At 27.7% G+C, this 18,091-nt stretch overlaps 1 protein-coding gene across 1 annotated transcript; it reads right to left on the bottom strand.

Annotated features, from left to right (window-relative positions):
• Nucleotides 1-919: 919 nt before the first annotated feature.
• On the bottom strand, nt 920-18,085 carry LOC112690426. The gene is given in 16 exon segments (XM_025564436.1): nt 920-1,040; nt 1,300-1,336; nt 1,939-2,052; nt 2,402-2,449; nt 2,706-2,844; nt 2,846-4,972; nt 4,974-6,320; nt 6,322-6,441; nt 6,443-6,787; nt 6,789-6,869; nt 6,871-8,486; nt 11,011-11,064; nt 11,909-12,266; nt 12,269-12,670; nt 12,672-13,127; nt 15,972-18,085. Coding segments are annotated over 16 exon segments (9,192 nt in total). The 5' UTR covers nt 17,877-18,085; the 3' UTR covers nt 920-997.
• Nucleotides 18,086-18,091: the final 6 nt, after the last annotated feature.

The raw sequence follows: 18,091 nt of genomic DNA on the forward strand, positions 1-18,091 counted from the left end.
CTGCAGAAAGTAATAATTAATAATACTTACTCTATGGGCTGAATCATGGGCATCATTAAAGTCCAAATATTGGGGTATGTATTAGTATAAAACGATGAATTTTCGTTGCGTTCCTGTGTCGCGACCTTGAAAATTTACTCCCAGCGCGCGTATAGAAATTTCACTTCAAAAAAAGCTATTTGTCAACTGATAATCAGGCAAGTATGTTTTCATTTTATCAAGTTGTAGTTATTGTATGTGTAATGAGACCAAAATAAACAAACACAATTAATGATTATTAAAAGCATCGTATTCATTCATCAAAAATAACGCACAGCCTATAGATACAATAACAATATGTTTTTGCCTATTCATTTAATTGCAATGGGCTGTAATTTTATTTAAAAAGTAAATTTTATACAATATGACAATTAGGTAATAGGTAACAATAAATTATTTTGTAGTCAAAATAAAAATATCAATAGTAAGTTACAATAATGGGATAAATATTAATATTAGTAAGTATATATTTCTATATACATATATTAAATTTATATATAGAAACTAATTTCTAGATGTAGGTATAGTAAAATATTTTTAAGACAAGAAATAAATGTTAAGCAATATGTACCATAAATTAAAAATGGTTAATTTCAATATCATATGAAACATTCAAATACATATTAATTTTCTAAATTATAATTCATAATTTTAAAAATAAATATTCAGAAGTATGTGGTACGTACAGTGTATTTATGAATACATGCACCTACATAATATAAATTTTAAAATTAAATCTGATGGTATTTCTAAATAGGTAGGTTGATAAATATTTTAAATTACCTATTCATTAGCATTATAAGTAGGTACATTACATGTATTCAAATATATTCATTGGAATGTAGGTTTCCATTTACATTTTTTTTTCAAATTGACCTACTAAAAATTTTTCACATTTTAATAAAATTATCTAATAATAAATAGTGTTTGTATATAATTTAAAATTATTTTTCACTATTCATAGTTCGGATACATTTTCTTTAGGTTTTGATTTTCCAGTCCTGTGAAAAAAAAATTTGCATTGTATAGGTATATATTTAATATGTATTACATAGGTACAATAAATTTATGCATTCATTGATTATAGTGAAATCTGATGATATGTAATAACTGTTAAAAATAAATCCTAACAAGCTCTGTGCCTGTTTCGTCTTATTGTGATATTGGTATTTCAAGTTAAACTTTTTAAATTATAATTTTATAAATAATTTATATTTTTAAAGCTATCATTATTTGTTAATAATAGTCAATAATACATACCATCCAGATGTACTTGGCTTTGTTATGTCATCAGTTTCTAAAACAAAAATTATTTATACTTAACTTATAGTTTTTAATAATTTGTTATAATTTATTAAATTTGAATAACATGTTGAAATTAACTGATTTTTGGGAAAATATAAGCCAAAGGTTAATCTCTAAATCTAAAAGATGTTTTTCATTTTAACTCTAAACATGTGAAAATATCAATTTTTTTTTTTAACTAACTAATAAACATAATTATACATCTTTTCAAATAATTAGACTATTTTTGTGACAGTTAATGTTTTATTTAAAACACTAAAATTCATTTAAAATATACAAAAAATAATAATTTGTGTTGAAAATATGTCAGGCCATTAAAAAAAGTTAATGTACGTATGCGCAAAATTTACTGTTATAAAAAATAGTCTATTTATTTGAAAAGGCGTATAATTATGTTTATTAATTAGCCAAAAAAGCAGAATTGAAATATATGAAGCCTGTACATGGTTATTGAGTGTTCCCACTTATCGTGATCACACGGTGTATAAATAAATTAAAAAAAAAAAGTATATATATATAAAAATATATATATATATATATATATATATATATGTATGTATATATATTGTATTATTGAGTATTTTAATTATTAACCAGTATTTATTTGATGTTGAAAGCGCCAATCATGCTCGCGTAGGTCTATTTCTGTATCGTCGTCCATACTAATTTCACATTTCAATTCCGGTTTTGGTGCAGCCACTTGCAATTCTACCAATCACCACAAAAAAGCTTCTAAAAGTATTACTACTAATATACTAAACCTAATTGTTTTAATTGAATATCTAATACTTACTTCCTTAAATTTTATAAATAATATTAGTATTTATTATATAATGTTAATCATACAATAAGTATCTGTTATAATATATTTTATATTGTTAACGTAATATAGATTTTATGTCTAAAGATTGTTACTTAAAAGCAGTTATAACTAAACATAGGAATTATTACTGAATTTTAATTTTATTATAGTGCTAACTGAATTTTCTTTTTTTCTTTAACTCATATCTCTTGATGATTATAATACATGCAATCTTGATGAATTAAAATTATTTACCTTTTTTTTCATTAGATGTTGAAGGTGCTTGTGTATCTTCAGATGATCCTAAAACATATTTAAGTACATATTATTTTTTACCAAGATATGAGTATTTGTTAGATTTTTTAATCATATTAGTTCTATACAATATTAAGCAGGTTATCATTAGTGTCCTAATGATATTTTAAGTTTGTTTTATTAGCATGCAATGGTTATAACTATCTAAGCTAATAAAGTATAATGGGAATAATATAGAGAAAAATAGAATGAGTTTATGTTCAGATGGAAATGGTCTATATCACAAATCTAATACACGTAATACCTGCAATCTGTGTTGAAGTTTTCTTACTGATTTCAAATCCATCTGGTTCATCCTTAGAAAGTTTTCTTAAACATTTGTTCAATTCATCTTCAGAAACACCTTTACTTGCTGATTCTTCAGAATCAAAAACCATTCGTTTTTTGTACAATTCTTGTAACAAATACGTTCCCACGCTCATCTGTATGTTCCATTTCTTCTTGAAATTCACCAGATGAAAATTGTTCAACATAATTTTCTATTATTTTTTCTTTATCAGGTCCTCTAGCTGTTATTTTATGAATTTCAGCTGGCAATCTTATAAGCTTGTGAGTAAATTCCGTTCCATCTGTTTCCTTTTTATGTGACTCAAAAGTTTCGTGTTCATCAAACCAATCATGTTTTCCTCCTGTTTTATCAAGTCCTTCCATACTAGACACCATTGTATTTGAACCACCACTTGTGAAACTAGAAGACATGTTTGATCCAGTTTCACAATGATAGGTAGCATTTGTTGATGTTGAACTTATTGGGCCTAGAGAATCATTACTGCCTAAAATCAAACTGTTTCTGTATGAAGATTCTTTTGAATGATCATCCATAATTGGACTACTAAATCCACGACTTGAAACACTTGAGTTCATACAGTCATCGTAATCATGTTGTTTTCCTTCAACAAAACTTGTACACGACATTTGTTCAAGAGAAGTTGATACTTTCATGTCAGTAACAATTGTCTTTAAATCTAAAGACTCAGTGCTAGTCAAATTGTCATCTTCTGATTTATGTTTTTCAGAATTATCATCGTTTTGTTCTAGGTTTATTTCAGCTTCTCTAATAATTTCATTTATTTTAAACGTATTATCTTCTCCAGTTAATGATCTTTCAGTAGCTAAGGCTTTATTTTCTATCAACTCAGTTTTAAAACAAGCCGCTTCAATTGTTTCAAAATCTTTGAGAGAAGCTAAGGACAAATCATCTTTTTTACTGTTTGAAGAACTAGTAGTAGATGCTAAAGAACCTGAAGATTTAGCTTTCATTGATTCTATTCTTATTAATTGCTCTAACCTTTCAAATTCTTGTAGGGAATTCACTGATATATTATCATTTTCTAATGATTTTCCTAGGTACTTTTTACTTTCAGGAGTACTGCTAAATGATTCTTTCATGCTGCCAATACTATCGATTGAATGACTGACTTGACTGCCCATACTTCCTACTTTACTACTTTGCAAATCATCAGTATCTTCTTCTTTAATATCTTCAAGCGGAGGTCTTTCATATTCTATATTATACCCATATACTTCATTTATAGTGTTATCGTCTTCAAATTGTAGTTCTACCCATTTTTGATTAGTATATTCTAATTCAAATCGCCCTTTTGAATCTGGACTTTCTGACTCTGATTCATGCGTGGATGAATCAATGTTACTTACAATTTTATGATTTTTTATTATTTTTCCTTCAATAGTTATTGCTTTTCCTTCAGAATCTTCTTCTTTAGCTTCTCTTGCTATTTCTTCAATTACTACGAATTCATCTTCAGAGTTGTCTAGTTTTTCTTCAATATTATCTATTAGTTCGAATGATTCGCTCATGGAAACTGATTCTTTTTCTTCTGTTTCTTCAACATTTTCAAGAACCGTATGATCCTCCCCGGTCCAAGAAGGTTCTTCATGTGGATCATAATCTTCGTTTATTATATATTCTCTACCTTGATCTGTGTCTGATGAATTTTTACTACTTATCGATGCAGGCGTTTGTGGAGTAGACGATTTTATTTCTAGCTCCTTGGCTTCTAGATCTAAGTCCGGATAGTGAAAACCTCGATCAACTAATGGAGCCATGTGCTCTGTTATCATAATATTAGGAACAACATCAATAGAATCATCTTTTAAATCATCTTCGTCTTCTGAAAATGGATCTTCCGGTATTGTAGGGGGTAATGAATTAGGTATTGCTGGTGATACATGCGGAACCATTTGAAAAGCTGCATCCGCTTCGGCAATATCATCGATGTGTTCAAAACTATGTTTGTCAGATAATTGACTTCCGTGTATTTCGTGATCATATTTATCATGTTCTGTAGATATTTTAGTTTCTAAATCAGAAATATATATTTCTTTTGATAATGTGTTATTAACATTTGATTGATTAGAAATATCTTGATTATATTCTAAATGTTGTGTAGGAAGTGTACATTCTTTGGACGGATCTTTTTTATCGGTGATATCTAATTCTTCAACCACTATTTTATTAATTGAACTACTATTTCTTCGATGTCCTTTTTTTTTGTGGTTCCTCAGATTTTGTAGTCATTTGTGTACATACATTCTGATGTTTACCATTTGTTACTGTAGATGATATAATTGTTACATTACACTGATCGTTATTTTGTCCGTATCCATTTCGGGTAGTTAGTGTTTCTACAGATTTAGTGTTTTCTTCGCTTAAACTCAAGCTGCATGTTCCAGATTCCGGAAATCCATTAATTGCTTCAACGACAGTTTGTATTGCTTGGCCTTCAGTACTTGATATACTCATACTTGCATCTTCACTTGAAAATAATTTTTCTTCATGAGATGATGAGTCTGATAAACTGTCACTAGTTATGTGTTTTGGAATCGGATGAAAAGTCATTTCATGTGATCTTTTCATTTTTTGTATGTTTTTTTCACTGTTAATCGTTGGCTGAGAAAATGGTTGTGTTTTATACATGCTATTGTACTTCATTTCGGTTAATTCTGCTATAATTGGTAAGGATTCACCTCTAATGATATGCATTGGTATTTCTTGTTCATATGGCTCTATTTTATCTTCATCTTCTAAAATAGAGTTGGTTCCTTCTTGATCAAAATCTAAATCACCAGTTGATGCAACGAGTGTTTCAGATGCTTCACTATTTTCAACTGATGCAAGATTTCCTGAACTTTCTGAATCTAGCGATTTCATTGATTCTCTTGAGCTCAACGAGCTAATTGCTGTATGATACTCATTTGATGGTACAGAAATAGCAGATTCATATTCCGAAGAACCAGCTAAAAGGCCGTCCACATCTGATGAACATGGTCTACTAGATGACGTGTGGTCAAACGAATGATAATGACTTTCACTTGAGCTTGAATCCGCTGGTCTTTTTGTTGTTAGCTTATTGGTGTTAGTCGAATTAGGTTTTCTTAAGATGACAGTGTCAAAATTTACATGTTTTTCCTCTCGAATATCAATAGAAGATGATGATGGTGAAGTAGGCGAATGAACGGAATTATCTTTCGAAGGGAATGATTCTGCACTTAATTGTTTTGTCAATGATTTTGATGAACCTGGCTCGGAGTCTTTTATTAATGTTATTTCATTTTTATAATTATCTACGGTTTCCTTAATAATGCAAGACTTTTCTCGATATTGTTCTTTTTCTATACCACATATTTCTAAACCACCATCCGTTTTTTGTTCAAAGTATTGTTCTTTCTTTATAAGCTCATCTTTAAAATCTTTACTACAAGTATCAAAGTGTTTTTCATTTGTTTCGACATATGTATTTTTTCCATTTTTATTTTGTTTATTTTCAACTACGAATGTATCTTTATTGTGAGTTTCATGACTATCATATTTTGTAATACCTTCATTGAATATAGATCCATTTTTTAGTTTCTAGTATTTCGTTAGAATAAATAACATCATGAATGTTACTATCATCTTTAGAATTAAAATGTGATCCAAATTCTTGGGTTTCGATTTTTTGATCATTTTCTTTTATAATCATTTTTTTCAAAAACATCAGTTTTAGTATCTTGGTAAAACTTATCGTGTTTTGATTGATGTTCAACTTGTCCGTTTGAAAGCATATCTTTTTTTTGAGATTCTTTTCGTGTTTTATTTTCATTTTGTTGTTCCTTTATATAAGTTTCAACTATCAAATTATCCTCAGCTACTTTGAAATATTCCTCTTTTTCATCGCGCGAAGATTTTTCAAATTCATTAGAATTTGAATTGGTTGTTGAGTAATATTTTTCAGATTTATTGAAATTGTATTCTGGTATACTATGATCAAGTAAACGTGTTTTGGATAATGTGGTATCATATTCTATTTCAAAACCACTACTTTTTTAAGTCTTCGTCAGTAATTTCAATACTTGAAGTAATTGTATCATGTTTTGATATATTTTTCAATTGGTCTCTAGATTTTTTTAGCTAACACTGATTCCATTATTTTTAATTTTAAATCTTCTCCTTCCATGTCCAAATATCCACTATTTTCTAGTTGTTTAAATTGGTCTGGAGACATCATCAAATGATGTAAATTAGCTAAAACATCATGACGTTTTGTTAGTTCAATTTCAATTTCATTAATTAACTGTTCAGCTACACTTCTAGCTAGTTCTCTGGTAATTTCTTTTTCAGTGGTTTTTAAGGATTCTAAAGAATTCACTTTTTCTATATAATTTTGTTGAAATAAACACTGATCCTTAATTTCAATGTTTTCTAATTCCTGTTCATCTGTTCCTAACTGGGTGACTTCCCATATTGTGTCTGGGATATGTTCTTCTGGAGTATGAATAATATGATCTCGCAAATTTGGTGAACAAGCACCTTTTTCATTTTCATTAACTGACGCATTATAGTTTTCATTGTGTAATTCATCATCTATCATTGAAGAATCAATCGATTCAGAAAGTATAGTTGATTTTTCTTTTTCCTCAGCTAAAGAATAGGTATCTGAAGGGATTTCATCTATTTGATCTTGGGTTAGACTTGAGGAATTTTTTTCTTTCGATTGTTTTGAAATAACTTTGTTTATCTTTTCCTCTAGGAAATCATCAAGGACATATGACTCAGCAGATTCTGTTTTCGTAAGTGATTTTTCACTTGTACTACAGGATATTTTATCTGATAACGTATTTTGCAATGAATTTATTGAAACACTTTTTTCACCTTTTAAATCTAAGTATTTTTCTTCAGGTATTAATGAATCTATTTGCTCGTCTAATTCATTTGAAAATATGTGCTTGTGAATTTGACGATTGATAAGATCTTCTTGGCTTGGTGATTGTTGATGTGTTGTGTTCTTTAAAGATTTATGCTCTGGTGAAGATTCTTGTTCCATTTGTATGCCTTCCATTTGTGGTTTAATTTGCTGAAAATACTCTTTGGAAGAAATGGGTTGAACTTGATGAGATGGTAATGACATTGATCTAGTTTTTGGATCTAATTTTATTTTATTTGAACTCCGAGAATATTCTTTTTTAGATGGTAATTTATCTTCAAAAACATCTTCTTGGTAACCTTCATTTTCAAAGGCTAATGACTCTTCTCCGTATTTATTAATATACTCGGTTTCAGAATCTAATCGTTTAATTTCTTTGCTATTTTTTTCTTCTAATAATGGAGTATGTGGATGTTTATTAAGTGATTCAGATTTTTGGCAAGTTAATTCAGAAACTACAAGGTTTTTTGTAGTTTGATTACTTGTCATTGATTTTTTAATCATTTCAGGTATTTCTGCATTATCAGAAGCACTGAATGAGTTTTCAATTAGTTCCAACGAAGAATTTTTCATTACAGATTGTTCTGAGCTTTGTATTGGTAATGAAATACTATATCTAGGTTTAGGTAAAGGCGGTTGATTAGTTTTAGCTATTTCTTCCCAAAATTGTTTTTTTGTTGAATAGTCAATATCATCTTCATCTATAGAAGATGTAATACTACTCTCAATGGAATGTCTAGGATTCGGTATAGGTGGGATTTTATCTACGGAATTTTGAAGTACTATGTTGTTGGCGTTAGTTGTTAATTCTGGGCTGCGCTCTGTACACACAAATACATACAAACAAAATACAGGATTAGAATATAGATTATTTATTATTTACATGGGTTAACTAACTATCACAAACTCGCCAAAAAGATCAAGTTCTGGGATATTTTTATGTTATATGGATTAAAATTTTAATTAAAAAAAATATTGTAGATATATCATTGACGAGTTATTCTTAATTCTAAAGTGATACCATTTTGTTTTGTTATACGTTGGTATATTTGTATATTTGTTATATTTTGAAATAATTATAATATTATAAAATACATTCGATTTGGAACCTAGAAAGATTTTGTATTCTGTGTTTTTGAATATGTATATAAAATTACCAATTGATAAATATGTATAATATATTATTTTTTTTTTTTTTTTTTACTGTTGTTAGTATAAAAGAAGCGTTATTTTTATATTTAACTTCTAAATGCATTTTAATTTACCAGCTCCATCCCAAATTTGATTTGCAACATCGACTTCTTCATTTGATAATTGGGAAATAATTCTATGATATTCTCCCTCTACAGCTTGCTTAGCAATTGGACTATCTTCTAATGTTTCTGAGGCTATGCGTTCAAATCTTCTCTCTACTCTTTTTAAAGTTTTTTCTGCAACATCTGTATCTATTTTAAACGTCATATCTTCGATATCATTTGTTTGATTTAGAACTGATGGAGGTACATTGCAGACTTCTAAATCATCGTCACTGTCACTTTGTCCTGGGTAAAAAATTTCATCATCTTCCGATTCTAATCGAAATGTGACTTTTCTACCCGGTGATTTCTCTTGAGGCTCAGTTACTATATATTCATTATCATTATCTGATTCGCTATCGTATTTGTGAATTTCTCTGAGTGTAGGTCTTTGGTTATTTGACAATCTTTGAGAACCACCGACACCATTTCTACGAAATGTTGGTGAAGATATTATAGGAACTGGCGAAGAAGAATCTGACAGTGTTTCAACATCTTGAGTTTCACGAGGATCTGAATCAGAAGACCCAGAAGATAACTCTCCAGAAGCTGCTAATTTTGCTGTTTCTTGTTCAATTAACATATCAATAAGAATATTAGTTAAAGTTTCATCATGGTTACCAGGATCACTTAACATGGTTTTTAATTTTTCTTGTACAGTATCTGGAGATATTTTTGAATAATCGACTGGTTTCCATTCATCTAAATGTTCATAGTCATCGGGTACAGTGTTCTCTGATGGAGTTCTTACCATTAATGGTCTTATTTGAGTACGATCGTTTTCTGAAAACGATTCTTTCTCAAAATATTTATTCATAAATTAAAAATTAACGTCCTTACTTTAATTTTTATATTTTTCTTTTTAATGGTAGGAATTTTAAAGGAATAAAAGGAAATAGCAGTTAGTAGCATTTTGTTATAAATAAATCCAGTTTAACACTTCAAAACAATACTCCTCACCTGTGTTATCATGTGGTAGCCATATACAGTAACCAGAATTATGATCGTTTGATATTGATTTTTTCTTTTTCGGAGTAAAGTAACATACTTGAAAAGATTCGTGTAACGAGTTTTGTGAACCAGATAAATATACATGACGTTCTGATAAAGGTAGACAAGGCATTGATCTATTCCACCATCGATACGGTAAACTTGCTGTATTAAAATTACTACGAAAACTAGGCCCTGGTGTTTCTTGATTTTCATCTTTATTAGGTGTTTTTGAAAATTCATGATAATTAATTGTTTGTTTAATACTATCTAGTGAATTACGTATTTGATCTTCTTGATCTTGGACATCATTTAATAGTTGATAAATAGTTTTTTGAAGCTGATCCAAGCTATTTACATCATTTATTAAGTTTTCTGATTCTGATTTTTTCTTATTCAAATTGCATGTTAATATAAGATTTTCTTGCATTTCTACTTTATCTTCCAAAATTTCTATGGCTTTTACTAATTTTGCAAGCTCCTCTCTACTGCGGTTTATTGCTCTATTGAGTAAAATATTGTCAAAATCATCTGATGACCTGTTGTTGCCGAAAATTTCGTTTGAAAAATAATCTATAAGTCATGTTATTCTAATTAAATTATTTACATAATCAAATACCACACATCAAACTATACATACATATTTAATATTTATAATTTATATTTATAAAAGTATACGAGTATATCGTATTATCTTAAATTGTAGTGCTATACATTTGATTAAATAATATATATTTATCTATTGTGAAATTATTTATTGTTAGTAATTTAGTTTATTATCTAAATGTCATACAACATTTTATTATGTTGTATAATGTCAAATAAACGTATAACAAAACTTATTAGTGCACAATATTATATAATTCAAATTTATATCTAAGCGTTAACTTTTTTCTAAAAAAAAGCTATTTGAATAAATAACTATTACAATGAGCAAAGCAGGGAATTGGTATCTTGTTATTTTTACTTGGAAATAAATTATATTTTAAACAGTTTTCGTTAAAACTTCTATGGTTCACTGAATTTATTTTTAAATATTATTTCATCAATAAGAACTCACCAGAATTATTTATAGACTTTGCATTTTGTTGTTTGGTATGATTGACTTCATCTCCTATAATATAATTAAAAATATTAATAATATTTACAACAAATTAAAAGAAAGTAGTTAAAGTATTTAATTATGTTAGTGGTTTAGCTGTTAAATATATATATAGTTTGAGTACTAAATAATTTAATACAAGTTAGTGTTAATAATTAGTTAATAAGTAAAATTTATATTTTTAATATTTTATTTTATTTCATGGCTTACAGATAATTGATTTGGCTGTTAATTTAGACCATCACCTTTTTCATAATTTAATAATAATAATTATGGTCTGTATTTACCGATTAGGATGTTTGTTTGAATACACATACAATTAGGTTTTTGATTTAAAAAAACTTTTCTTTAAGTCATTATTTGATTTAGATAACTTTTTGAAATTGAATTTTCGTCTCAATTTAGGACTACCGCTCATACTTTCAAAAATATTAATTACATTCGAAACATGATTTTGTGTATCAACCTTAATATGCTTTTGTTCCTGGTTTTTTTTCTGATACTTTTTGATTAAATATCTTGAATGCCGAGAGACGTGTTACAGGTGAAGGGTATAATCTTTCTATACTTGTACATTTATCTTTAAGGGAATACATTTTTACCAATGGATTTTTTGACATATTAATTTGAGTTTGAAATGGTCTGTTAATATATAATTGTACTATATTTACGGGTTGGACAAAATTATATACTGTTATGTAAGTAAAATATCTATTTTGTAGGATTTTCATTGTTCCATAAGTGAATAAATCTACTTCAAACTGCCGTTTTGAATCATATAAGCTACTCCTTATAATATATCCTGGTTCTAACGGCTCTAAAATATTCAGATTATTATAATTTAATACAGCCCTACCTGTCATGATTTCATTGTTACACCATCGCATTGATAGATTTCCGAAATGCCTACCGACGTTTAATAATACAGAGTTATTGCTTTCAAAATCAATAGATATACTGATATCATTTTTGTTATCGTGTATAACAAATTTATTATTAGTTTTTTGATGTTTAATTCTGTTTTGTTCAATATTTTGATTTTGTTTTGGAATCTTTATTTTGTTTAAAGTAGGTTCGGATGTGTACTTTGATAATATATTTTTTTTAAATTCTTCTGGAGGTTTTTCTGAACTTTCTATAATTTCTGAATTACTACGATTCTTATGACGAAATCGTTTTTTACCAAATTCTGATTCTTGCATTACATTTTTTTTTTTGTTACTAATAAACGATTTCTATATTTATGTTTGCATTGTTCGTGTTTAATAGATTCTACTGAGTCCACAACACCTACATCTATATCATGATAGTAAGTATTATTATTTTTTAAATATGATTCTTGTTCTCCACATTCATCAGCTGTTATAATTTCTTCCTCGGAATCAAAACCTTTGACTTCTTCATTTGGAGTTTTAAGCCAAATTGGATTAGATTCTTCCGTTGGAGTCAATGAACGCACATTTCCATCTTTTGAATGAAATATAATTTCTTTATGCGGCTGTTGAAAATAAGATGCCGATTCTAAATATTTTTCTGTTTGTCCCATTTCGTTGAATATTTCCTTATCACCAGTAAAATTTTCCGTATCTGTATGTTCTTCATTAACCTTACTGTTTTTTTTCGTGTTCTTCATCTTCACTTAAATCTTCGACATCTGTTAAAATAAAATAATTTATTAGACCTGGGCTAAGATTTGGAGATCGTATGTAGTATTTTTCATCATCTGAATCCGATATAACTTCAGTATCTGTAAGATTATTGAAATCTGACAAAACTGGTGAAAGGGACTTTGATAAACTGTTTGTAATAGGAGATTTTAGTATAATTTTTGATTTTTGTTTGGTAATATTTGGAGAGACTGATCGTGGCTCGTATGTATTCATATTTTTCTCATGTGTTGCGTTAAATAAATTTGTAACTTCAATATCATCTTCGTTGAATTCATATGCTGTTATTGCGATTTGAGGTACGTTGTTTTTACTTTCTTCTGACATAATATCTATTACTGAAAATTGGTATGATTTTCTCAAAGCTAAATTCCAATTTATTGATGAATCAAAAATGTTTGTATTTATCTGTGGAAATAATGCACCCATTAATTAAATGAGTTAAGATTTAGAAATTCTTGTGAAATTCTAAATAGAGATTTTAAAGCTTTACCACATTTAAACAATATTTTTTAGATTTTGATTAAAGCGAGAATGGTATTTTTATTATTATCTGTTAAATATTTGTCGTATAAGCCTTTACTATTTATTATATTATCTTCTAATTATACTTGTAATTTTATTCCTAAGATAATATAAATAAGTTTACATTCACATAATATGTACAAAGTTGTCATAATTATATAAAAAAAAATTAATATTTGTATAATTAAATACAAAGATCATTCAAGTTAACCTAATATTTATATTTTATACCGAAAATGAATATTAGATTAATAAAGAAATTCTCTTTCACAAATGTGTTAAACTTATATTTATAGGCTTAAATAAATACTCAATATATGCCCGGACACAAATTCAAGTTGTATTTTTAGTATATAATAAGAAGAATAACTATTTTAACCAAGGTTACTAGCCAATACTAATTACTTCATTTATTTTTTAAAACCCCATAGTTTAATTCTCATACCGTGATATTTATATACATTATTTTGATAGTTATACGTAGTATACTGCTATAAACTTATAGTTTTTGATTATTCATGTTCATTAAATATTAATGCACATTTAAAATTATTTTGTTGTTTAAGATTTGATTGTCAAGTGGTTGTAATTTAAATAATGTTGGTAAAGCACATGATGATTGAATGTTTGTCATTCGTAGATCTACTCTTAAGATAGAATTAGCACTGTACCGTGTCCATTAAAATGTAGGACAGACCCAGTTATAATCATTTTAATTTATATAGGTACACATTTTTTTTTTTTCGTTAACTTTTTATATAATTTTCAAATATAATTAAAAAAAATGATCATATAATATAAATGTATATAAAATATAAATATATAAATGTTATATATAATATAATGTAAAACAATTCATCCTGTTTGACTTTTTAATAATATTTAAAAATACTAAAAAGTAAATAATAATGATGTAAAAAAATATTAATAATAACTATTTGAAAACATAAGAGGCCCGGGCCTACCAGGCCTACACTTTGGATTGGTAATGGAGTTTGGGATTTAATACTTTAGTACGTTTACTATGATTTTATTATTTAGTGTAGAGAATTTTAGATTTTTTAAGGTACCAAATCTTGATGAAAAAAATGACAACATTTCACCGTAGTATGTATTTAAACAGCAAATAATTTTGTTTTTATTAAGAATCCAACTATTAATACTTAAATCTTCCCAGCCAAAGCTTAACCATTTGTGAAAATTTAAATTTAAACTGTCTTGTTGTGTATAGTCACACGGATTTTGTTTGTACATACATAATTAAATATAAAGTCACTAAATAGTAATAATCAAATTTAGACTCTAAATACGTATTAATATTAGAAGTATTCGTAATAATTTTAGCACTTAGGAAATATTACGAAAACATTTTATGAAATATAAATTTCGACGAAACTTGAACTATTTACACGGCCATCACGGTTATCTGGTTTAAACTATAATAATTTCAGTTTGGTCCAGATTTTAAAATATAAATAATCGGTTTGGTTTAGACCAGTTGGTCCCAACTCGTTTAAAATGCATTGAATAATAATTTTACTTTTAAAGATATTATTTATAGAATTAATAACACGTATATTGTTAATATTTTATCGCTGTGCCGTTGTTTCGTGAACTTAGTAGGTATACATTTTAATCCTGTTCATGGTATCTATTAATAATTATTATTGAGAATATTTTTAAGAACAATAGTTGCAATTATTCTCCTTAAGTTGCGGGCGACATGGAAGGGCTGTATACAGCTGCCGTGCCGCACGCACTGATATAATTATAATTATGAATAGAAGTATTTACCTTTCTGTGTACTACATATCATTAATTTTGTACAGTCTTGTATCTGCGAATAGATTAATTCTATACCAATTACCACTTTAGTGGTATAATTCAAAACTTTCACTATTTGAATTTTTTTTAGTTTGATTTGTTTTTTCCGCTAAATCAAATTATATTATATTTTTTGTTCGGTAAGGTAGAAAAAAAAAATTGAAATAGGTCCAGTCCGGTTTATAAACTATTATAGTCAGAAACTCGTTTGTTTGGACCGATGATACGGTTTTGGTTCACTCTAACAAATTATTTTAAATTTTAAGTCCGGTCTGGTTTGACAAAAAATTAGTAATCGGTTCGTTCCGATTTTGATTCTTAGTAAAAATTTTCAGTCTGATCCGGTTTCTAAAATTATAGACTATACAAAACACTTGTATATATATGAGTGCCAATTGTAATTGTATAGGTAGATTGTTTTAGAATATTTTTTAAGCCAATAATATTTTTATTAAAGCAAATGTTTAACCTTGGCAAATTTTACTTTTTCTTTTCTACAGCACTCATATTTTTAGAATGATCTTTAATGTATGTTTTTACTTGAAATGTTTATGTATAAAATTTCAAATATCAATATGAATGCTAAATTAAAAACAATATTATGGTTTAAAATTGGTACGGAGTATCAATGTAGCTTTTTTTTTATTATTATGTATCTATAGATCTAAAAAATGTTAAAGTATAAAAAATTAATAGTAAATGTATAAAATGTAGTCTTAAGGTACTTTTAAAATATTTGTCTAAACTGAAATTACACGTGTTTAATTTTAAAATTGTCGCGGAAGATAAAGCATAAATATTTTCTATTTAAAAAATTATACATATTTTGTTGATTATAAATTTCAGAATTTCAAAATATGTAAACTTTTTGATACATTTTGAAGGAAAAAAAATAGTATATACCTCGGAATCTCGATTGGTGTCTGAGTTCGAAGAATGAGTCGTTTCGTCGTCTTCTAATGATACTGATTCAGTTATAGAAGTAGGTTGTTGTTCGGACATTGATGAACTAGGAGAACGTGTAGGCTGTTCATATACTAATTCTACTGATGACGCGCGATCTGAAGAGCTCGAAAATACTTCTGATGTAATTAAAACTGAACTAATTTTTTTATCCGCCTTAAAACATCTGTGAGCTGGACTTGCTGGTAAAGATGTAGGACTTAATTTTCTTGGTGAAGACGTAAAATCAAATCCACTTCTTTGTGATGGTGCACTCAGTATTCTTGGATCAGGCACTGATGATGATCGTATAGATTTTGTGTTTAAAAGTGACAAATTTGTTTTGACTGATATACTTGAATTATCTTTTATCGGTATTCTTGATGGGGAAGTTGGTAGTTTCTTTTTAGTATCGGATACTACTCGCTCTCGCTGATAGTTTGTAGAAATAGCTGATGATTTATTTTGTGTGTGAGAAGTTGCTTTCAGTTTTAAATTTCTTGATTCAGTAGATAACATATAACTTTTGAGTCTAGGTTTGGAAGTGGATTCAGGTATATCTGAAACTTGTTTTTTTTTTAATATTTCATTAACATTTGTTTTTCGATGCTTTTCCATTTCTGGAACCATTGACTTTTTATTTGGTGTTTGATTCATGGTCAATGGTTTATGATCCTTTTTAGAACTTTTTTCTTGTGATGTAAAAGAATGTTTATTTGATATTAAAGTATTACTCACTAAAGATTTAGAATCTACTTTGGTGTAAGATTTTTCAGAAGAAACAGATTTATTATTAGTTGTAGAGCTAATTAATTTTACGGATGATTCTTTTAATATTTTTGTAGGATTTGATAACTTTGATGAAGTTATTGATTTATAACTTCCACGAAACAATTGACTGTTTTTATTTTCTATATTTGATCCATGTCGAATGCTTGAAGTTTTTGTAAATGATTGACTAGTAGATTGACTTTGAGATACACTTGTAGATTTATATTCACTTTTCGCATTGTCGAAGGTAGTTGTTGAAGATGATAAAGTATTTCGTGATATTTTTTTAGAAGAATTAAATGTTCGAACATCTTTTGATTCAGCATCAAATTTTGATCTTAAAATATTTTTCGATTTCATATTATTAGGTTTTGTACCAAGATTCTTTATTTGATGGGAAACATAATTATTTTGTAATAATGTCTTCGATTCGATTGAGGAGCGACTAGTTTTAGTAGTCTGAGGTCTTGAAACATTTGATTTATTAGATAATGATTGGAATTTGGAGACTGAAGATGAATTAGATCGCAACGAAGAATTAAGAATGACCCCACTTGTTTCAGATTTGGAAGACACTCTTTTAAAGCTCTTATCACTGGTAGTTCCAGAATCATTATTTTTCATAGAAGATACAAAACCTGATTTTGTAATCTCAGTTTTTCGTATACCATACGACTTTTTAATTTCACTTTTGTCTTTCATATTGCTATCAATAGAGTGCATTTTACTAGATGACAAATTGGAAATATTCACTGGTAAACTGTGGTGAGTTTCACTTGTGAAATCAAGTAAAAAATTATCAGAAACATCTTTAAATTTATTATTCATATTACTCTCAGAATTATCTATAACCACCTGGAAATCATAAGAAATAGATTTTCTATCTGTATCCTTAAATTCGCTGAAAGAAAAATTATCAACATTCTTTGCTTCATCCAAACTTTGCTCAAACTCAAAATCACCAAATGTAGCCGATTCAACACTCATAAATTTACTAAAACTCTGGTCTAAAATTAAACCAGACTCTTCAGATTCAGTTACATCTTTTATAACACTTTCGGGGAATTGTGAGGTTGGTAAGTGATCTGTGGTCATATCTGTTATTTCGGATTTAATATCTGATTTGTCGGATGTTATCTTGTCATATATTTTATCGGATTTTTCTTTAAAGTTTATCGTTTCACTTTTATCTTCAGATGAAGGAATTTCAGTGGATTCGGATTTAGGTTTTTCAGATAGATGTATATCTGTGGATGGAGATATTAATTTATCATCTACTTTCTTATCGGAAATGACGGTTACATCCTGAA

Source organism: Sipha flava, unplaced genomic scaffold, assembly GCF_003268045.1.
Source record: "Sipha flava isolate LNK unplaced genomic scaffold, YSA_version1 50315_pilon_pilon, whole genome shotgun sequence".
Classification (NCBI taxonomy): Eukaryota; Metazoa; Arthropoda; class Insecta; order Hemiptera; family Aphididae; genus Sipha; species Sipha flava.